The 24,634-nt window shown below is 46.8% G+C and overlaps 1 protein-coding gene across 5 annotated transcripts in view; it reads right to left on the reverse strand.

Annotated features, from left to right (window-relative positions):
- Positions 1-24,634, reverse strand: part of CELF2 (CUGBP Elav-like family member 2) — a 159,980-nt gene that overhangs the window by 60,600 nt on the left and 74,746 nt on the right. For 2 of the 5 annotated variants that reach the window (XM_078856527.1, XM_078856524.1), the window contains exons 2-3: positions 18,315-18,460; positions 12,840-13,000 (exon numbers count right to left, since the gene is read on the reverse strand). The exons of 1 other annotated variant lie outside the window; for it this stretch is intronic. In XM_078856527.1, the coding sequence (XP_078712653.1) occupies positions 12,840-12,916 (77 nt within the window). In that variant the 5' untranslated portion in view covers positions 12,917-13,000; positions 18,315-18,460. Of the gene's footprint in view, positions 1-12,839; positions 13,001-18,303; positions 18,461-24,634 lie in introns of those variants that run through there. 2 more of the 5 variants (XM_078856525.1, XM_078856528.1) reach the window with 2 other exon arrangements.

Genomic DNA, 24,634 nt, shown 5'->3' on the forward strand with positions numbered 1-24,634 from the left:
ATGTTGCTGTACTTATGCGTCGTCCATCTGCAGCAATGTGATGCCCACTAAAGGAAGTTGATTTTGCGAGGAGGGCCCTGGAGAAAATTGTTTAATAAGCAAATTATATCAGGCGGTACACATTTTCCCCAGAGCAAAAACAAATCGAATATAAACGGGGAAGAAAAATCAGGCAGTGGCATGGATTCTGTAAACGCTTTCCAGCGCACGGTTTGTCCTCGGAAGTGTTCACAATCAGCGACGACGACGACGTCACACGGCACATCTGTGACGTCGCTGGGAGGGGGCGGTGGGGGGCACGGCACACACGTGACCTGTGACGTCATCGCCTTGGCCGGCAAGGAAGATCAGTTTCGTTTCGCGACGTGGTTTCTTTTTTGTTTATCGCCAAGCTTTGGACAAACTATTCAATCCATTTGCCCGGGTTATCAATTGGGTGAGCCTCTAGTAGCAACGCAACTTTTTACACTCAAATTTCAGTAACATCGTGTTATCTTTACGAGAGCTTCCCTGTCCACCTGCCGGACGGACGGACGAGCAGAGCGAATGCGCGAACGATTTCAACATTCGCTGTTGGAAATAATTTCAAACAATGAATATTCATGCAGGCATCGCAATTACTGTAAAACCCCTCCAAATGGAACAGCTTTGGAGATAAGCAAATTAGCAGGTATGAGGAGTTTTAATTGGATCATGTAAATGTTCTGCACACTGTGGTTTATTAAAACCGCGTGTCATTAATACTGCAGTAATTATCGATGATTGGCAAACCAACCCTCCTGAGGCTTACCCGACCACAGTGCTCTGACTCTGGTCCAAGAGATAATTAATTTATATACGCGGAGTGGAGATAACACTGCCCATAAATAGCAATGGAAACCAAGTGAAGTCCAGCCTGAATAAAACATTTAAATTATACGCAATATGTAGGGTTTTTTTAAATTCAACCAGGACAGCTTCAACCGAGTCCCAAGACTCTTATCCCCGGCTGTGCTGCTCAAGATTTTTGTTCAAATTAAGTGGATTTCAAAAAATAGACGCGATTCAAAAACGAATTATTCGGACAAAAGACAGCGTATTCAAACGTTTACATTCTGTAAAATGTGCCAGAACCCCCCCACCCATCATTCGTAGCGATGAAGACTCACGGCAATCAGAAGAACATTTATTCTTGTGATCATTTTTGCGTAGGCTTTATTACGGCTACGAGTTGTACAACATGCTGCTACGAAGGTTCCAAATAAATCTAGGACATCTTTTCACATGACTCAAGTATGGTGGGGAGTAAAGTGTGAGTATTTCCACCTCTTCCGACACGTCTATTGAGCATGGAAGAGTAGACCAAATACCATCTGAACTCCCTCCACTTCTGGCCTCACCACACTGGATTCCAGTTCATGTTTTTCTTTCAGCTTGAAACTAAACTTTTTAAAAAAATTGATCAGGTAAGGCCCACTAAGCTATTAGCTCTTTTTCAGAAGCGACCTGAGCATAAATGGTATCTCTACAAAGTGGCTTATCACGTGGAAATGTATAGTAGCCAAATGCTCTAAACGCACGTTTCTAAATGTGGAGGGAAAAACCGGAGGACCAGGAGAAAAATCCACGCGACCACGGGAAGAACATGCAAACCCCCAAATGTACAGACGTCAGGGTCGGCATTGAACCCACGACCTCCTGCATACCAGGCGAGGTAATTAACTTCTCGCCCCCGTGGCTGAATCGTAATCAGCCAAGAACTACCCACTGCTGAAAGAAGTCCTCCCCAATCCATCGCCATCTCTCATGGTCTTGCGATGAATCGATCCATCTATCTCCGGCACACGAGCTGAATCCACCACTCCATCTCTGCGGTGGTCGTCATCTCAGCTGCGCCCCTACTCCTTTGCCTGCCACTCCATCCTTAGTCTCGACCACCGGCCACCGTCCCTTCCAGCGACGCGTTCTGCCCAAGCCCCACTAGCTTTACTTGACAGTTGCGACTCACGTCAACACATTCCTCCTGCGGAGGGAGCTGGTAGGTAGGAACGTTGGGTTGCTCGGTCAATGGCCAGGGTCAACGGCGGCGTGGTGTATTCCGCAAATATGGCCGACTGTTAGGGCGGGCACAAGCCGGCGTGAGTAGGTTAAACGTTGAGTTTATAAGGGCACCACGGGGTGACCAACCCCTCCCCACCCAGCCCCACCCCTCCCACCCCCCAGCCAGCCCCACCCAGCCCCTCCCCACCCTCCTCTCCCCACCCAGCCCCTCCCTCCCCACCCAGCCCCTCCCTGCACGACGAACGGACACAATAATCCCCTGTGGGCTGGTGTAACCAGGAGGTTCCTACCAGTAACATTGGACGAGCGGTATGTTTATGTTATGCCAATTTCGGCCAATCCGAGCGCTCGTATGGGGACTGAGCCAACGCCCTCAGCCAATCAGTGACGCCCATTTTTAAGCGTTGAGACTCACAACTTCCGATAGTCTTGGAAAGGATAAATGCTTTTAACGCGTAATTCCTTTATTCGATTAACAGTTATTTTGGTTAACAATTGTTTTTCGTGGAACGGATTAAAAGTGTTAACCGAGGGACTAATTACAGGTGAAACGTCGTACTCAGATTGTAAATGTTATGCCTTTGCTCTCCAACACACCGGTTAGTGCTGTACTAGTGACGAATTGGCATGTTCTATTGACGTTATAAACCTTACTAATTGGCTGTGTCGGGTGGTGGCGGGTTTAACGACACATCTATATATTTACGCCATCTAAGCAAAAAAAAACGTCCATTATTAGGGAAGAAAATGGCCCTCCTCGACCTGACCAGGGAGGGACGTCAATTGGCAATGTATTGGACGGGACGGAGGAGGTGATCTCTGTTACAAATGTGATTTGTAATTTTCGTCCTTACCCATGTATCGATGGTTCAATTTGAATTGTGCAATTTTGTTGAGGGACTTGCGTGTCGTTGCCTTGGTGTGGTCGGTGATTGCTTTTGCTGTTTTGCTGTTGTTTTGCTGCCTTTCCCAAGCTTGTGAATTGATGTACCAATGCAATTTGAACTTATATGCTTTATGTATTCCTGTTTATTTATGTTTAGTGGTTTCCTTACCCTTTTCTATACTTTGCACACCTTTCGTGTTTGTTTTATTGTTTGTTGTTTTGGCTTTCTGACTCGCTCCTACTGGACAGAAAATTAGATTTATACTTCATCGGATTCCTCCAGTCGATATGAAGATTGTTTCTGAAGAAACAGCTATCCTTTTTAATATCGTAAAATGGCAAGAAAATATTTATTCCTGAGGGGTTTTTGAAAATATTCTCTAGGATTTAAAGATAAACTCACGTTAATAAGAGCAGAAATTGAAAAGTTATAGCAATTTTAAATGAACCGTGGTCAGTCTTCTGTAGCTGTTAGTCCCACCTCTTCGATGTTGCTATCTGTTATACGTCTACCAAACTTCTTCCACCGTTTCAATTCAATTCAATGTGTATTGGTTACATGATCAACACATCCCATGTAATCTGGATTTGAAGCTTTCGTGACCGTCATCAGGTGATGACGGTCGCTTGAGTTGCGATCGAAACGTCGTGATATATTTTATTTTCTACCTACGTGACTTTACCGAAAGAATCAAAGAGTATGAATCCCATGTAGCCAGTTACCATGGCCTGCAGCCACCAACTATAGAGTTATTGTTGGGATGGAGAGGAGCCCAGCCAGCAGCCAGCCAGGAAACTCGAGGCATCGATTTTTAATAGTAATATCAAAACCCATGCTTCCCCCCCGCACCTCCAATTAGCACGGTTGGTTACGTACGGTGCGAAAGAAATTCAACATACATACGTACATACGTGCTCGCTTGATTGGAGCACTTTATCATCCACTTTTCATCATATCATCTCCCCATAGATAGCCACACAATCAGCTATATAATCCATTTGTTTAATCTGCTTAATCTGCCTGCTGTCATCAAAAGGCAATGCAAGATTGTGGATTATCTGCATTACCCAGGACACCAATGAGGGATAATCTTAGTAACCCTACATTTGACCCCCCCTCCCACCCCGTCATCCCGTCATCCCATCCCATTGAGCACAAGCATCCAATTACACCGCGAAGCCTGGTGTGACATCAAGAGACAACCTATTGCATCGTAAACCATTCCATCTCATTAAGAACGTACAACATCATCAAGAGCATTTCAGCCTCTGAGACAACATCTTCCATAAGAAAACTGGCTGCTGCGGTTACGTATTTGCTGTAATTCACAGCACCGGAGGCCCAAGCACACACACCATGCACAGAACTTCCCGTGCATTAGAATTCTACCTCCGGAGTTAGCGTGGTGCTAAAAAAGATGGCAGTACAGAAAGTAACCTACCTATCGATTCGTTTAACACGTCGGCTTTTCCCGACCAATATTATCCATAAGAGTTTTTTTTGGGGGGGGGTTAGATTGCGTAAATATAAATGCGTCTTTAAACTCGACACCACAGGACACAGCAAATTAGTAAAGTTTGTAACGTAACCAAACCTTCAAATTAGTTGCTAGTTCAGCACACTAGGGTCCTGGAGATTAAACCCCCGACATTGACCATTCGAGTATGAAGTTTTGCCGGCAAGTACAACCAGTCTCATCAGGCGACAATCAGAACTGTGGAGAACTCATCCTGTTCCGGTCTCAAATCTATCTATGAAACCACCTATCGATGAATTCAAAAGGGGTGTTTTTCAACCGGGGTCGTCTGACTTCACTCCATGCTCAAAGTTCTCAAAAGCAAGAAAAGTATACGCGTGGATTCTGTAATACAGACACAGCTAATGCATTCATGCTTTCAATATTCGCTGGGAAAGTGTTAAATGGAACAGAGCAAAATCCCAGAGGAAGAGTCCTACAAGAGTCTATTATTATCATCATCATCATCAGGGACATTCCATGCTGTCAATAAACAACTTGATCATATTCAAGATGATCCTATTCCATGTTGCATTTCACGAAGGGGGAGTTTTCATATATTTTAGAATATAGGCAACGGCAGAGAGAAACAACAGCCGATATTTGTGAATGACACAAATCTTCACTTAAAGCTTTCGTGACTGCAGGAATTCATATTCTTTGGGTCTTTCGGTAAAGCCACGTAGATAGAAAAATAATGAAAAGTAAAAATATCACGACGTTTCGATCGCAACACAAGCAATCGTCATCAGGTGAAAAAAAAATAGCGAGAGAGCTGCTCAGCAGCTATCTATCTACGTGGCTTTACCGAAAGACCCAAAGAAAATGACACAAATGCCCCTTAGCCTTCACGTGTGTGAAAATCATTGCCATGCTTCTATAACAGAGGCATAATTCAATACAAGCACAAGCAGTCAAACTTGCATGCAGTGCGAACTATGCTGGAATTTTCTTCACTATTGCTACGATACACAATATGTGCATCGGCACCTATGGGGGGGGGGGGGCTGGGAGGGAGCGGTGGCAGAATGGTGAGCGCAAAACACCACCGTGAATCCGGCCATCTTAGTTCAACTTCTTGCCCAAGGCTGGCTTAGATGGGTGGCGAGTGATATCTGGAAGGGTCTTGGGGCCCCCCTTACTTCACCAACCTACACTGGCCTGTGTGGTCAAGAATGGCAACCCCCCCCACCCCCTTCCCACGAATGCCATAGCATGGGGGAAGGCCTTCATCCAGCCGTGAAATGACAAATGGCTGTAAGCATATCCTTTTGCTTATACTTTATTTGCCTGTAATCGTGACCTCCGGAAGACGCACTTTTAAAACTGCTGAAATGTAATTACGAAATCTCCCCTTTTTGCAGTGAACCTCAATAGACCCTCAAATGCCTAATGAAAGGGCACCGACTTCAGTGAAACTTCAACGTGAAGTCAGGAGGGCACGCCGAGTTAGTCAATCAAAGGCTCAAATGTTTCCCGGAGCGGGTGGGTCTAAATCATCCGCCCACAGCACAGCTGACACAGGAACTCTGAAAACCCACACCAGGATTATTTTTAAACCCGCATCGTCACCACGTCACACGTGAACCATGCTTCTTCTCGGCTTCACCAGAACACGTGCACTTTCGCCACAGCAGCCTGGTGTACGAGCGCACATTTGTTCATTTAACACGTGGGCCTTCGCGACCACTATTATCCACGGAGTGCACGTTTGCCGATCGCGGTGTTTTAAAGTCACACCGAGATCCCCACTTGGGATGTTTTGGCCAAATCCCCTCTCTTTAAAAGTAGCGTTTAACATGTGACCAAAATAAACAAATCCTATCTCGCTAAATGGGACTCGCCGAACCCCAAACCATCGTCGCCTTCATCGCGGCAGATGGGCAAACGTCCTGGGCAGGGTCCTTGGGATTTTTTGGTTGCGGTAACCTCGGTAAAGTACAATGCCGGATCACAAAAGACGCTTACGAACATGCAACCAGGGGCTCCAATAAAATTAAATATCATAGGATCAAACCTCTAGATGGAAGAACACAAAAGTTATCCTTTAACACAAACGAGGGGGTGTCCTGACAAAAAATACTCGGGCACCCACATGGATGTTTATATGCACTGCGGGCACCATGGTGGCGAGATGTCAACTATCTCACCTGGTATACAGGAGGTCGTGGGTTTGATCCAGACCCTGACGCCAGTATATTTGGAGTATGCATGTTCTCCCCGTGGTCATGTGGATTTTTCTCCGAGTCCTTTGTTCCCCCCCCCCCACATTTAGAAACACGCGTTTAAAGTATATGGCTGCTGTAAATTTCCACTTGATAAGCCACTTTCGTTAAGCTATCATTTGTGGCCAGGTCACTTTTGAAAAAGAGCTATATAGCTCAGTGGGCCTTACCTGGTCAAATAAAAAAAATGTTAAAGAGTTTATATTTTTTTAGATATCCCGTGCTAGTCTAATTGTAGCACTTTACAATCCACGGTTATTGTGTTGGACAACGCACAACAAAGTTACCTATTTGAAAAGTCGTTTTCCTGAATAACTTTTGACAACAGCTTTTAAAAAAGAAAGACACGGCCAATTTGCGCGTGAAGGCACCCAACCGGCCCTTTGTGCAAGAGAAATTTCGGATAAGCATAAGGAACATGTTTTTTTGCAACTCTTGCAAATATTACAGAGGAAGCTGAATTGTAACGAGAAACACACCGCGAGAAGGATTTTAAATTGGCCATGGTTGAGGTGGTCAATGTTTTAACCGAGGAATATATTGTTAAGATAAGGGAACTGATACCCACCAATGCTCAAGATCGCTACGAAGAAATGCCTTTGTATCTGTTGTCATAGCCGTCATGCAAGCATATGATCCTGTTTGGGAAAAAGGGAACTTGTAGGTTTCTATGGAATTCTGGGTAAAATAGGTTGGCTAATTAAGAACTTGTACAATGGAACCAAAGCTTGTGCGCATTTAAGGGGAGTCACAAGAATAGTTTTAGGTAAGGACAACGTTGATTGTTATCCTTGACTGTGTGTTCAGCATAGACCATGAAGAATAGGGCTTACCAATCACAATGAATCATCTTTATATGATAGGACATGCACGTTTAGTAGGTAGGGACCGTGGGGAGTGGTAGTGCTAAACACTCGGGACAAGAGGTTTCCCGAAACGGAGTTGATGGGCTACGGCTAAGAGTGGGGCTCTCACATCTTCATCGCAGTTGTCATTGGGAAGCGCGAAGTGTGGAGACAGGAGGTGACTATTTGCAAGCGTGCTGTAATGTGCGTGACACACAGGGGAATGCGAGAAGGCGGTCAAGCTGAGGTACAGTAGAAACCCCTCCTCTTAACGACCGTAATTCGTTCCACGAAACCGGTCGTTAAGTGATTTGGTCATTAAGCGAGTATAGGAGATACACGTTCAAAGGCTTGATTCATTCACCGAAAAAAACGCACTTTATGATATAAAAAAAATGGATATCAATACGTAAAGATACTAACGACATTATAAACACATAATATTAAAATAAACACGGTTAATTGATGTATTAATAAATGTTTACTGTACCTACAGCAGCCCGTCGTTAAGAGGGGAATGGTCGGTAAGCGAACACATTGGGCTCTATGGAGGCACTATACTACTATACACTACACTATACACTACACTATTGTATACTACTATACACTACACTACTATACACTACACGATGCATTATACTATACACTACACATGGGGCTCTATGGAGGCACTATACTACTATACACTACACTATACACTACACTATTGTATACTACTATACACTACACTACTATACACTACACGATGCATTATACTATACACTACACATGGGGCTCTATGGAGGCACTATGCTACTATACACTACTATACACTACACTATACACTACACTATTATACACCACTATACACTACACTATACACCACTATACACTACACTATACACTACACTATACACTACTATACACTACACTATTACACACGACTATACACTACACTATTGTACACTACTCTACACTACACTATACACTACACTACTATACACTACACTATTGTACACTACTATACACTACACTATACACTACACATTGGGCTCTATGGAGGCCCGTCGTTAAGCGATTAGTCGTTAGCAGGGCTGGTCGTTAGGAGGAGTTCTACTCTATTGCACTCTCCTTCTTCTCCTTCTCGTGAACGAGTTGCTTGGCTGAGTCAGGCCACAGCGTCGCCGTCTGAGGAGTTCAGTCCTCGCAATGTACCGTTTTAGCAGGCTGAGGTTTTGATGGACTTGCCTAAACATATTTGTAAGAGAAGAGAGGCCAGCTTTACTGGCAAGGCTGTGTGTGGCAGAATAACATCACTGGTTGTGTCTGGGTCAGAGCACCACGCTAATAACAAGAAGAGAGACAGCTTCTAGTGTTTTCATATTTGTACGCGTGGAGAATGCTGGGTATTTGTCAGGATATGGTGTGTAACAGGAGTACAATTAGGCAAGAAAGAGTTCATAAGCTAAAGAAGGCTAAGCTGTATAGGAGGGCATGCGACCTAGATGGAGGAGGGCATGATATCGATACAGGCCCTGGAGAGGGCTTCCAGAGGTTGGCAATCCAAGAAGGCAACATAACTCTGGTGGTGTGGGACACGAATTTCTGCAAGGAGTGACGCGCGTGACCACAGAGTGTGGTTTATTGTCAAGCGGCCCTGTGTCTCACGGGTTTGACTGGGCGACTCAAGCGGCTACACGACGTCCATAACGGAGAGCACTGAGCCTCAAACACCCCGGCATTATCAGGTGTGCTGGCTCACTGCTCCGTCATGGACGCCAGTCTTTTCAGAGACACCACCAAGGCACGGGAGTTGAACCCAAGGCTGTGGGGCAGAGGTGGCAAAGTGCTTCGTCTGACATGGGTATTGGTCCCCCCAGAGTTACCCAGGTCACGTCACTGCTAAAACATTGTGTTCACGCAAGTCGAATGCAGAATGCTTACATGCGTGAAAAACAACAATTTCTTTTCAAAATGTTCACGGGAGCATAGTGGTGAGTCGTTTTATTGTATGAAATGTCAACAGTGCTTTACGAATGCAGCGTTCAGCTGATTATACAGCGGATGTCTGCACTATCAAGTATCGGTGAAAAAACACACGCGCACGACACATTTATACACGCACATGCGCACACACATTCAAGCGCACGATGTTACTCACGCACACATTAGCGTAAGGACACAATTACACGTTCATGCAGACGTATGCATTCATACATGCAGTTACTCTCACAAATGTACACATGCACGCACACGTTCACACGCAAATACGGTGCACGAATATCCCTATTTTATCAATATAATTCATCCAGGCAAGTGCCAATGTAGGCCAATATGCCACACCAAGGCATGTCAGACATATTCTGAACCCCTATCTCTATAAATTAACCATATGACATAATTACTTTGCATGCTGCAATGCTTTTTCAGGACATTAAATATTAATTTCAGTGCCCACGAGAAAAAGAAACAACTTTTAATTGAAAATAAACTACTTTACAAGTCACACAGTTCAAGTAAAATACTACATTTTGAGCGTACTGCACTTGGCACACATAGCGGTCATTGGAACTAGGTTCCTCTTTTCATTCAAATTTAGAACCAAAACTGAAATATTTGGTGAGCTGAAAGCAAACTTGTGCACTCATCACTCATGCAACACTGTTAAGTCTAAAATTTCCAATGTGGTTAAAATAAGAGGATTTAACGTTGGCTTTTAGAGGTTCCCATGTTATGCTTTTCAATTGAATTCAGTTTGTCTGAGGTAAAATGTAACTTTTGATAAAAAAAACCGTATTCGTATATGGAAATCATGTCATATTACAATATTATTACATTACAACCATTCGTTGAAAAGTGTATTTAGAGGAACAAGCAAAGAATTACGCTGAAAAAAAAACAGAAAGAGGAACCCCATGGATCGGAGATGAAACGGAAGCTAGAGACAGCAACATTGACTGTCGAAAAAACTAAGTTGGGCATGTCGCGAGATGGGACGGTGACCGGTGGTCGAGACTAAATAAGGAGCGGCAGCCACACAGTGCCGTGACATAGTTAAGGTGCTCAAATGTAATGAAAGTTACAAAAAACACGAAAGCAATCGACATATCGTACTTTGAAATATGTTTTAAGTTTTCACTCTTCGGCCAGATCCAAATAGTGAACAAATGGCCAGATACCAGATGGATCTCAAATTGAAGTGACTATCCGGTGGCATTGATTATTAAGGCCACACTCTGCTGACGACACGAAACGAAATCAAAACTGGCATAAGGTTGCCTTGTGTAGGCAAATTGAATTGGATAGCAACACTTTGGAATGCCTACAGGTCTGTACTATCAAGTATAATACATTGCATTTCCTTTAAGCAAATTTAAATTAAATTAATTGAGATGGAATAGCTGTGGATGATCCCATTTGACCGTTTTACAGTTTGAAATAATAAGCAGTAAAGTTATAAAACTAAGGAGAAGATCTGACACTACACACGGGATCTGCAATTATTTCTTTCATAATGTAGTTAAGCGTCATTATCAGATTTTACTTCTCGGTCTCGCCAGTCTCAAACATGGCTTAATGGTACTCCGTCAAATGATGTCATGGGAGGATTTTAAATGCCGACCTGTGAAGCAAATTGCACCCTCTGGATAATGCCTGCACTCACCGGACCTCCGCAGGCATTACCACAGAGCAATGGGAACCGGAGTCACCCAATTTGTGGAAAACTTCTCTCGGACGTGTTTTCGGGTCGTGCCGCGCGTTGTCCGACGTTTTACTCCACGTGCTTCTTCAAGTTCGGGACATCGCGCCGAGCAGCAGGCGGTACAAACCGAAAACACATTTGGGAGAACCATGCAGTATGCGGAGCTACCAACACGTGCCATCTACTCCAAAGTGCAACATGGCCACTCGACTACATTAACTAGTGTAAGCAGGTATGGACTTTTGTCGTTTGGTAAAAAGTTGATAATTTCTCATAGTTTAATGAAAACAAATACATTTAAGAAAAACTATGCGACTGTGATTTGATGGCGAGCACACCGGGCTTTCAATCCAGCGGTCATCAGTTCGATTTGACCTCCCGATTTGACCTCCCGAAGTGGCAGTTCAAAAGGATGGAAAAGTTTCTGAAATCACCCAAGCCCTGTTGCACCGAGCAGTACAAATTGGGTCCACCACAGTCATAGTCGATCTGCAAGGTCGAGCAAAGTGCGAGAACTCCAAGCTCATCCAAGTCGTCTGGACGAGTAGGTGAACATTACCACCACCCTCTAGAGGGGCTCTCCAGAGCTAACTCTCATGCAGGCCCTTCTGCCAGCAGTGATGTGATTAAGCATTTGCAGGGCCGCACCTTTTTGCCATTTTAACAATGAAAAAATAGATCAACTATCTCCTCCAGCTGCTGTAACTAGTGTTATTTTTTTAATGGCGTTAAATGTGTGTTTCTACTAAAACATTGCTTGCAATGATGATGCCACAACAGCAATAATAGCACACGTCTGGTCCTGTCTGAAACTGCACGGCTCGGTGACTTGGGGCCAGACAGAAGGACCTCACAACCATTTTGAGTTTATTAGATCACGATAACTGCCAACCAGTGTCCATCCATTAGATTGAGTTAACAATCGATCACTGTCCAAAAGATCTCCGTCGTCTTCGATAAGCCTCCATTAGATTTATGGCACAACAAATGCGAGCGTGTTCAGACTCAAGTTACAGTCAATGTTGTGTTCGTTAGTCGAAGACCATGACCAATCTGAGCCCGACAGACCACAACGGGCGTAAACCCACATGCCCAGCGAGGGACTATTACACGGAGATTACAAAACGAGTCCATTATATCGACGTCAAGTTGCGTAACTCAACGAACGGGTGGTCCCCGATTTTTTCAACGCTGACGGCTGCGACGGCCGACGAGAAAAACTCGGGCGGGTCTGTCATCTCGTGACATTTTTGAACGGGGGCAGCTCAAAGGGTTATTTCACAATCAGAATATTTATTTATACCGGAGGAATCTGACGAAGCTGTGAAGTTCTTTTTTTCGCAGATGTCCAGTAGGGGCGGGTCAGACCGTTACAACAACAAACACTACTACAAAAACACACGATCAGAGTGCAAAGGTAAGCAAAGGTAAGCAAATCACCCCAAAAAAAATTGCCAAAACTCAGCAATTGCTTTTATTTGACCAGGTAGAGCCCGCCGAGCCATTAGCTTCTTTTTTTCCGAAGCGACCCGGCCACAAGTGACAGCTCAACGAAAGTGGCTTATCATTTGACGCACTTAACGGCGTCAAGGGAGAGGAGTACAACAGTGGGGGGAAAGTGTGTGACGGCGTTGGGCGGGTGACCTTGGTACTTGCGAGGGGTTGAGCGAGCAGTGCTCCACCATCATCTCGGGCAGGAAGTCGAGCTTGAAGCAAGTCATTCTGGCGCTCTCTCCTCGCGTCGGCCTCGCAGACTGGAACCCCCCACGGTCGGATGAACCGGCGGACGTGACCTCGACTAAATGCTTGGCACAGTAACAAAAAAAAAACCTCAACTTTCGCGACCTACTTAATAATAGCGACGAGGTCGAAAATAACTCCGGGTTCAACGCGTACCGAAACGCTCTCAAGGTCACCCGGGCTAAATGCTACGGACTGGGGTACTCATGACTGGAAAAGAAGAAAAAAAAATCGCAGTTACAGAACACTCAAGAGGAGGGGAGAAAAAAAACCTAACGCGACGAATGAAAATATGACGAAGCACTCAGAATCACTGAGACAATGCTCTCGGCGACACAAAGACTCGACACTCAGGAGGACGCAGAGCGGAACACTCTGTGGACACAGGACTATAGAGAAGCTATGGTCACAGCACGCTGGCACAAACGTCCTCAACTCGGTGCGGCGCACAAGCGGCTAACATCGAGTGCGCAGTGAGCAGGGGAAGGGCGGCGAAGCAGCGGAGAGGGAGGGAGGGAGAGGGTGAGAAGGGGAGGGAGACACGATGGGGTGGCAGAGAATTGGGGACGTGAGCGTTTTTGGAAGTTCGATTGTCGGGGTTTGGGTGGGAGGAAAAGAGGTGCGGGATGATGCGACGGGGGGTGGGGTGGGTGACAGGCAAGCCACTGGGTTCCCCTTACAGGGAAACGGACAGGAACAGGTGGGTGGTTAACCCGCTCCACTATAGCACGCACACACGGGCAGACAAATCAACACATGCGCCAAGACGAGATCTGTGCAGCTGCGTCAGTAGCGACTGGGCAAACAGCATGGACACGCGCACACACGCGCACACGCGCACACACGCACACACACGCGCGCGCGCATTAAGTGAGACGTACAGAGCTTAGCGTCTTCTCGGGAGCAGCTTTTTAAGGCAGCAAAGAGACGGTCGAATTTAATTGGTGGCACGTGGAGAGCGAGTCCAAACAAAATAAAAAAAAGCGATGATGTAATTCAATGTGCGGAAGAAATGCGAGATTCACAAATATTAGTCTCCGGCCGGTCGCAAGGAGAAAAACGCCCACCCAAGTATGTTCACAGCCAAAAAAATTATAGAGAAAAAGCAGTAACCAAACACAACAGCAAAACGTAAAACTGAACAAAAGCAATGAGTTGAGAGAGGAGTACAAACGATGTCGGTCTCGACAGGGAGCGCACAACGACGACGACGCTCACGTGGCAGACCACTGGCACCGCCGCCGCTGAATAGGGCGGCTTTTGTACGGCGGCGGTGGCGGTCGCGGCGAGATAAACATCGCGCAGCCTCACCGAATCGTCGGGCAGATCACAGGCACGGACAATGAAATATGCCGACACGAGCGGAGTGGAGTGTCCGTTACCCGCCCCGGTGACCGCGTGCGCATGCACGACCGCTCGCTCACTCATTCATTCTTTAATACGCACGCCCATATTTATACACACACACAAATATAAAATAGAGAGGAACTAGGGGTTGTTCGGGGGTGCCTGTGGTGCCCCCCACACAACCATTTACGGCCTTTGGCCAGGAAAGTCACAAAAAAATTTGCACGCGAACGACGCATTCACGCAAGCACCCGATGCTCCGTTTTGAAGTTTTAAAATGAAACATCTTTGAATTGTATTGTGTTTTGAATTCGTTAATTTTATTTCTTCATTAAAAGCTTATATCATGTTACATCTGGAAGACTTCATTGCAAAGGACATTTCGTGTGAATTTTCTCTCGTCGTTAAGTCGATGGCCTTGCTGGGGGTTCGATTCGATGCGGACTTTCACCTGTTTGGGATTGCGGGATCGAGATAAGGCAACACAGAGCTGCTGGCCGTGCGAGAAGACCGCCGTCTGCAGATCGATTGCAACGTAATCGAACGTCTGTCCCTGCGCCTCCGTCGTTCATGCAGGGGGCGCGTAGGTTTGCAGCGCCCCCTGCATGAAAACGACAGAAAGTGCCGGAATGGCACACGAGACGGGGTGGGTGGCCAACATCACGCCCTTCCACCTTTGTCTCCCCAGTGCCGATGTTTGCACCCCACACCAGGTACTCATTTGAGGTTGAGCACCGGTTCAGAATCGAACTTGAGCCACCGGGTTCGTAGTGCAGCATGCTAACCGCTCCACCCCCGCTCCACACACACACAATAATACATACACCAACCTCTAAGATATAATTCCACTGTTATGAACTCATACACTAATACACAATCACTTACACAATAATCAACACTCGCATATAAGGAAAACAAACCTAAATTTTGCGCACACACCAAAGACAAAGAACCCACGTATAGCCTTCGCAGACTGCTGGGGCAAGTGGTGTTAGCGAGTACCGACTATGAAGGCTGGTACGACATACGAGGCGGGTAGGCGGCCAGCACTACGAAGACAAAGATCCTCCCGAGACTGTTGGGGCAAGTGCTGTGAGCGAGCCAGCGCCACAGGCACCGTCACACACACGCACAAAACCCAACATGCAATCACACGATCACACACGCAGGGACTCACATGATGCTCCACACACTCACCGAATCACAAAGACAAAATATCTTCAGTTAAGCCTATACAGATGGCTGGGGACTGTGCCGTCTGTGAGCACTTTTTTTTGTGTGGCCAGCAAGGCACACCAAGGGGCGGTGTGGTGAGCACCTTTATCACTCGGTGCCGATATTAAAATAAAAAAAATCACACGATGTTCTCGTCTTAGGCTGTGCTGTTCTCAGCGAGGACCCAAACCAGAATCGGCAAACCCAATTGTCCCGGACGTTCTGCATGGCCACCAAGTGAACGCAGTTTGCTGGGAAAGTAACCGCGGTGTGTTGGCTGTCAAAGACCGCATCTCCGAACTCGCACGCGAACACGAACACAGTCACTCACTGGGCCAACAAAGATCCTTGTGTAGCCTGTAACAGACTGTTGGGGCAAGTGCTGTTAGCGAGCACCTATGAAGGCCAGAACGGCACACAAGGGGGTGGGTGGCCAGCACCACGCCCGGCCACCTTTGTCTCCCCAGTGGCGGTGTTTACACACCGCACCAGGTATTCATTTGAGGCTGAGTCGACCTAGGGGAAGCCCAGGACTGGTTCAGATAATCGTCACTGATTTTGGCCGTGAGCGGAAATTGAACTCGGGTCACCAGGTTCATTGCGCAGGGCAGCGCTAACCGCTACACTACCGCTCCCCACACATGTGCCAACACACACACACACACGCTTCCCTCCCTGACACGATGGACACGTGCCACTGCTTTGAGGGTACGAATATATTAGAAATATATTTATGTATACACAAACACAATGATTTATCAATCATATTGGTAGAGGTGCAGCCCTAAATTTTGTTGCTCATGCAACTGCTGCCGGAAGGGCCTCCACTGGAGGGAGCTCTAGAGAGCCCCTCCAGAGGTTATATGGACTATCTTCTTGGTTCATATTCTTAGGTTCATATCGTCTTGGTTCTTTCGGTAAAGTCACGTAGAAGGGAAGTAATAATATAATACAAATAAAACATAATATTTTATTTTATTATTTCCCTTCTACCTGACTTTACCGAAAGAACCAAGAAGATGAATCCCTGCAGTCACGAAAGCTTTAAATCGAAATTTTTATGGACTACTTTTGCATGCTGGCCAGACGTCTTGGAAGAGGTGGGAGTAACCCACCGTTTTCCACGGTGTTGAGATGTTAACTACCTCGCCTGGTGTACAGGAGGTCGTGGGATCCATCCCAACCCTGACACCTGCATATTTGGAGTTTGCATGTTTATCTCACCGTGGTTGTGAGGATTTTTCTCCGGGTCCTCCGGGTTTTTCCCTCCACGTTTAGAATAAACATGCGTAGAGTATTTTGGCTGCTATAAATTTCCACGCGATAAGCCACTTTGTTGAGCTATCATTTTTGATGGTCAGGTCGCTTCTGAAAAAGACCTACACAGCTCAGTGGGCCTTGGACCTGGTAAAAAAAATTATTTTTTTGAGTTTTACTTTGTGCCCACCACGTGAGAGATCTGCCCATCGACTCACCGTGGTGTGCCCATTTATACGTCCGGGTGGACGGATGCGGGGATGATTCAAGAAATTCTCCCAAATGTTTCCACCGCGATGGAATCGAACCGGCGACGTCTGGATCGCAAGTCCAGTGTGATAACCATCACACACCACTGTGGCACTCGCAGCATCCTATCGTAGTAGACATTTATTATTATTATTATTATAAAAATAAAGAGCGGCTGTGTGAATGCGGCGAGTGAAACGCGAGGCTGACGGCGTTGTCGCTTTTCATTGCGTCCAACGCGAACGGCACAATGGGAAGTGCTGTCGAGGGTTAATCCGCGCACACACACGCGCGCGCACAACTGCACCATCAGCTCTCGCGAGCAGAGACAATGAAATAAATAAACAAACGGTAATTATTGTTTCAAATTTTTTTTTTTCAAGGGCTACGACTACTGGGATGCTGCTGCTGCTGCTGCAGCGGTGTAACGTGTTCGCACGCCCGAACTCGCAATCCCCGAGGTCGCCGGCTCGACTCCATCTCCTGGCGCGGCGGATGAAACGATGGGGCGAGTTTCACAGCCCCCCGCCCCTCCCACGCCTGTCCACCCAGCAATTGAAATGCGTGTACTAACGGTCAGTCGATCGGCAGGTTTGCGTCTGCTGGGGTAAAGTGAGGGTGCTCCCACCTCTTTGAACACGTCTGGCCAGCGTGTAAGAGTGGGGGCCAAAATACAATCTACATTGGCTCTCCAAAGCGGCCTCGAGTGGAGGCCCTTCTACCAGAGGTGGTGTGAGCAGGCAATTTGCTGGGATCCAGGTACCATGATTGTGCATTCATATTTTTTACAGCAATAATGTATAGCCCTTTTGTTATCCACTGCTGAATGAGGGTCTCCTAACAAGGTGTAGCCAATCCACCACTCGAGACCACGAGTTTTGTCAGGACCCTCCTCTTGTCGAGGTAGCAATCCTGAAAAATCTCCAGTCATGATCAGCTATGTGATGACAAAGACAATTAAGTAACATGTATGTATGTTTCACTTCTTTCGCACCGTAAATAGCCAACTATGCTAATCGGATGTGCGGGGGAAGGACAACAAACTAAACAGAAAAAGCAGTTCTAAAGAAATTAGTTTTTTCAATCTAGATTTAAAAGTGCATCACTCCAGTGGCTTCCTAATATCGGAAGGAAAAGCGTTCCGGATGGCCGCAGAAGCGCATTTGAAAGCGAGCGATGCGGTGACCATCTTTGTTCGTTGGCTAGCGAAAAGCTGCTGCTTCTGCGAGGATTACCAGAGTTTGCTGAGAGGATGAACGAAGTATTGTGAGATATTCTTCGTTGTGGTGCTGGGGCTCACCCGGGACTCACCGGTGCTTGGCCGCAATGATTCCTGGGAACTCTGGAGACGCGCCCGGCCTGGTGACGCCGGAATCGCCAGGGAGCGGCTGGAGTGTTGGGGGTGACCGGCCGGCAGGATCGAAGTGGTCCGAGTGGTAGTTTGCAAGAGTTGCCACCTGTAAAACAAAAAAACACAGGACATATCATGACAAGAAGAATATCTCACAAACCAGAAGAAAGGAGGAGCTACATGCAAATGAGTTGTCTTTAATCGTGTGTTATTAAGAAAATGACAAAATATGGGACATTTAAGGTCCTGGGAAGACTTATCCAGGACAGCAGCTGCCCCAGCAAGAAGACTAAACTAAACATTTTTTTTATTTTACCAGGTAAGGCCGTCTGAGCTATCTAGCTCTTTTTCAAAAGCAACCTGAACACAAACGATAGCTCAATGCAGTAGATTATCGCATGGAAATTTATAGCAGCCAAATACTACAAACGCGTGGTGATTCTAAACGTGGAGAGAAAAACCAGAGGACCCGGAGGAAAATCCATGCGATCACGGGGAAGGAAAAATACAAACTCCACATATACAACAGGCGTCAGGGTCGGGATCGAACCCACGACCTCCTGTATACCAGGCGAGGTAGTCAACATCTCCTAGCCACCGTAGCACTCCTCATCGTTGAGGTCACAGCTCGGTGCAGTTGACGGAGTTGCCAGTGATCATTTCACTCTCGGGTTTTATTTCCGTCTCTTGGCCAGTTTCATCTCGCTTCGCATATCTGCGATTATGATGCCGTGCTTAGCATTGCGATGTAAATTGTTTTGTTAATATAGATAAATAATGGTTACAGAATATTCCCCTTGTTTTGAGGGTTACACCTGTAAAAAAATAAAATACATGGTCAGCCCTTTGCTCTGCTCTGGCCCACAGATGATATCTCGTGACATGATGCCAAAGAACGTAACTGGAACATCAATTTGGAAGCGAAAAAACCCATCAAAACCTCAGAAAAAGAGAACGCCAAATTATAAACCGCAAAGCCAAAGCTACCGCAGGCAATTAGACGATCGCATGAGAATGTGCGTTGAACTTCTTCCGCAACGTACGTAGCCAACCGCGCTAATCGGAGGTGCGGGGGGCAAGGAAAACAAACTAAACACAAAGAGCAGTTCTAAATAAATTAGTTTTCAAACTAGCTGTTAAAAGTGCATAGCCTCCAGTGGCTTCCTAATATCGGAAGGAAGAGTGTTTGCTGACGCGAGCCCCCAATGCACGCCGGCAGACAATGAGGATTTCTAGAGAACACTGAGTAGCACAGCGAGAGCGGGAGGCGACGCTAAGCGAACTGTTCGCCTTCTAGCGGGTGCTGAGGCCATGGGTCAGAGGCACGGGACAGGCATCTCAAACACGTAGGGCAGGCAGCTGTCACTTGTAAAGTTCATGGCCTACAACATTCCCATTGTCCTTGGGCCCCCCCCCCCCGTCCAACCTTTCTGTACGTACGTATTTATGTTGAACCTCCAACCGCGGCAGGCAATCGGAGGTGCGGGGGGGGGGGTAACAAACAAAGGAAGGACAGCAAACGAACTCTCTGACCTCAACTCACCCCTCCCTACTGCCACCTCGCTGGAGCACCCACCGCCTCTCCCACCTCACAGCTCCAAAGATAAGGAGGTCAAACTCCCGACTCCGCTGCCACCGTCTCCCCCGCTGTCTGGAAGTGCCGTCTCCGTTGTCAGCGGACTTCCTCAAGTTGTTAAGAGCGTCCTAACAGCTTTCCCTTTAGAACTCACCGCGATAGAATAATGTACCGCGATAGAATAATGTACCGCCCCCCCCCCTTTGTCAATCTGCTGCTGGGTGGAGGCTTGCCCATGCGGTGGCTTCACTTCACTATGTCTTTCATTTACCATGTGACTGTTCACCCCCTCTGCCCCGCTTAGAGCTTTGGTAGATTCTAATAATTTGGGGTTGTGATTTAATCCGATGATGAATTATATTTGGTTTAATATTTGCCATTTTGCTTTTACTGTTTATAGTTTCTCTTTGGTATCATTAATCCTGTAAAATTCTCACCATTATTCATATTCTTAGGTTTTTTCGGTAAAGTCACGTAGGTAAAACATTAATCTAAGTGATCCTTATGGCGGTACCCCGGGTTACCAAATAATACAAAAATGGCCGAGGCAATCAAATATTTTATTTCTGGGTCACAATTTTTTTCAGGGGTGTACTTAACTCCGGGACTGGGGTACCAATCGATCCGAAATCAATCCGCAATCGGTGCTACTCCGCGGTGTCGAAACGCAGCGAGGTCAATTGCGCTGAAACCCTGAACGCTCGCGGTACGCACCGTAGCGGTGCATCGTGTACAGCTCGTCGAGATGAGTCGATTGCCGCATCGCCGACCATCAACAGACTAAAAATGACTGCATCACGCACATGATGCGAGAGCCGGGGTACTACGGTACCCCGGGATACCGCCATGAGGTTCAAATGTAACAGCAGATCGCAAAATTTGCAAACAATTTGCATAAACTGCAAAAATATTCTCAAATGCACGATCTGGACGCACAGTATTTGCGAGCATGGAAAATCGATTTTAATCGGCGACACGATGCCCCTGTCGCATGCCTTCCTGTCACACTCAAACACCAGATGGCACTCAATGCTCTGTAAATAGTGGTTCGCGACATCCGATACACAGGCGCATGGGGGACGCACGGACAGACACACAACGGGAGCTGCCGTGGTTTAATGGGGGTGGCACACTCGGCTTGCCAGTGCAGGGGCCCCCCGATTCGACTCCATCTTCCGGCACGCACCTTCGAACGGCGGGGCGAGTTTCTCAAATCCTTCCCCGCCGCCTCTGTCAACCCAGTCGTGCAAAAGAGGCAGACCGTGGTAATTCGATCGGTGGGTCACGCGCAGTGGGGTAAAGTGTGGGGTACGGATCACCGCATCAAAAACGTCCGGTCAACGTGGAAGAGCAGGCCAATGAACCCCCTAGAGTTTGCTCTAGCGGAAGCCCTTTTTCTGCCAGCGGAGGCGTGAGCAAGCAGTCGTAGTGCTGAACCTTTGCGTCGTATTCGTATTCATACGCTTCAGCTGACGCTGCGCTTTCAAATGTCCGCCGTGACATCACCAACCGCCAGTGAATGAATGGGCACCTCGCCTAAATTGGTCATTTCCATTCATTCGTAATCTGCAAATAATACAAAAATTCTAACCGCAATTTGTAACGGCTTTACTCTGCATATTTTACGGTTAATGCAACCGCAATAACAACCAGTTCCTCCTGCTGGAGTTTAGTTTCTCCACTTCAGCTAAACTATTTAAATTTTACCAGGTAAGACCCACTGAACTATATGGCTCTTTTTCAGAAGCGGCCTGGCTATCACAAATGATAGCTCAACGAAGTGGCTTAACACGTGGAAATTCATAGCAGCTCAAATACTCTAAACGCGTGATGTTGATTCTAAATGTGAAGGGAAAAACCGGAGGACCCGGAGAAAAATCCACGCGATCATGGGGAGAGACATGCAAACTCCAAATATACAGGCGTAAGGGTCGGGCTCGAATCGACAATCTCCTGTATACCAGGTGAGGTAGCTAACATCTTGCCACCGTGGTGCCCTCACACATATTAGGCCTTGGTGCAGAACTAGGCTACATACAGTGAAAAGAGGATGGCGTTTTGCGCTAAGATCATGGTCTAAATTTACAAAACTTATTCCTCGCAAAATAGTCCATCGGAATATACATTACATAGCTACAAGTGCCCCCTGCCCCCCCTGAATCCTAAGACTGCCATTCCTGGGTATCCATCAGTTGGCAGCTCAGTGCTACAACACATGAACTACGAGCCCCGCGGGACTCCCAGCAGCATCGTGAGGGGGTCACCATTCTATTTGCACGGTCACACTCGTTTCGACCTATTCGCCCATACAAAGAGAGGATTTACTCACGAGAGGTCCGGAGGTCATTCGACTGCACAAAGGAACATCCTCCCGCAGCGCTGCCTACCCGCCCCCCTGCTCGCTAATGATTCAGTTCCGTTTGGTAATAATAACGCCGTTCCTATGGCACGAGGCTGCTATCACGAAGGCGCTACATTTCGCACGCACAAATATAGTCTGCCAGAAGGGGCCTTTGTTGGTGTGTTGTTTTTAACCAAATTGAGTAATTTACGAGGACATTAAAAAAGAATATCGCAAATCTGGACGGTGGCGTGCTCTGGGGCGACACTCCACCGCCTCAATAAATCATTCTCACGTCTGTATTCTGGAGGATTTACCCAAAGAAAAAAAACCCAATATGTCGTCCTGAACGAACAGCTAGCCTTCACGGATAACAAACTCCATTTCTCTTTAGTGTGGGGGGGGGGGGGTGTGATGGTGGGGGCGGTTGGGGTGAAATAATGCGAGGAAATCCTCCCAATCTCCGCTTCAAAATCCCGCCGGGGCCGGCTAACAATCCCGACGGCGGCGATATCGCGGGGAAGGATCGACGGAGCCGCAAGGCGTCCGGGAAAAAACTCCACGAGGCCCTCTTGGCGACCGCCGTCATCTCGGCCGCAAATTTCAGGACGCTTGTACGCCGTCGTGTCACGGTGGCAAGATGTTTACTACCTCGCTTGGTATATCTCAAAATATTGGTCGTATAATATTGTCCAACAACCGGGATAAGTGTAGCTATCTAAATGAGCTCTAGCTGCCTGTAAATCGCGTGAGTTCCATGCAGCCGGCCCCATTGGATATCTCCATTCTCTCCGGTACTCTTTAAAAACAGACACTCCTCCATGCATCTCACTTCAGCTTCCTTCGATGTTGTGTTGTGGGGCGCCGCGGTGGCGAGATGTTAACTGCTTCGCCCGGGATACAGAAAGTTTGTGGGTTCGATCCCGACCCCTGACGCCTGCTGTATATTAGGAGTTTTGCGTGTCTCTCTCCCCGTGGTTGTGCGCATTTTTCTCCGGTTCCTCCGGTTTCACCCCCCTCCCCCACATTTTAGAATCAACATCCGTTCAGAATATGTGTGCTGCTATAAATGTCCACGTGAGAAGCCACTTCGTTGAGCTATCATTTGTGGACAGGGCGCTTCTGCAGAAAGCGCTACAGAGCTCACCTCGGAAGCCAAACAAGGCTGACCCCCAGATACTGCCTGGAAAGGCGACGAGCACCATGCATTAATAACAAGCGCCGCAAGCTGCTGCAGAGGTGTGGCAGACACCTTACCTAGTTTCGCCATTATCCTCCTCATTTTGACGCAGCTATCCTGAACATTCATTCCAAGTCCTGCTCATGGTCACCTCATTGTAATGAGAAGGTAATAATCTACATTTAGTTCTCACGCGCTTCCGGTAATTTGAGATGTTCTTCTTTATCTGTGTATGCAAGCAAGGGAAAGGCCCTTTGGAGAGACGCCGGATGAAGTGGAGCCCACGTGTTCTGTCATCTCCCTTCCTGGGCGCTTTCTCCGACAGCATTTGGACTGCGCTGGCCGTGTTACCTGGCAGTAAAGTGAGCGGCTCGCAAAGTACGGTTCAAATTACGGTTGGCACAGCCTCCATCATCTCTCTAGGGTCAGTAAATTGAGTTTCCGCTTCGTGGGGAGGTGAACAATGGCTGTCCTTAAAAGAGGTTTTTTGGTTAGATCGCGTAAATATAAATGTGTCGTCAAACTCGCCACCACCTGACACAGCCAATTAGTAAAGTTTGTGACGCAAACAAACGTGCCAATTAGTTACTAGTTCAGCACACTGGTGTGTTGGAGAGCAAACCCACAACGTTTACAATTCGAGTACTGTGACATTTCGCCGGTAATTACAACAACCAGCATCATCAGGTGACAGCCAGAATTATGGAGAAATCCTGTGTCAGTGGTTGTCCAATGGATAGACTCGCCCTTGAAATAAAACTGTGGAATTTCCGCCACTGGCTCAGGGCCTGTGAACAGGAGACAAGCACCGCCTCAATGCTCATGTGAGTGAATAAATCACGGTGACTTTGACAGATTGACCGTGTAAGTTATATAAAAAAACATCGTGGCACAATTAGGATGTGTAATTGGTTATAAAAGAGTGGTTAAAAACAATGGCTACGTGAAGCATTGGAATTAAATTTGCTGAGTTGGTTTTGAAACAATCAACAAAGATATAATGCAATTGGAAGCCCTGCATCAAATATAGGTGCCGTTAAGTTTTTGTCCATCAAAGATAAGAACGTTTTCCCCCAGAGATTAAATATTTCAGGACAACCTCCTTTTGGGATGCCTTACACATGTACACGTGCAGAATGGACCTCATCTCAACACATCTCAGATGTTAAACAGGGGTGAGTGT

This window comes from Lampetra fluviatilis, chromosome 5 (assembly GCF_964198595.1).
Source record: "Lampetra fluviatilis chromosome 5, kcLamFluv1.1, whole genome shotgun sequence".
NCBI lineage: Eukaryota > Metazoa > Chordata > Hyperoartia > Petromyzontiformes > Petromyzontidae > Lampetra > Lampetra fluviatilis.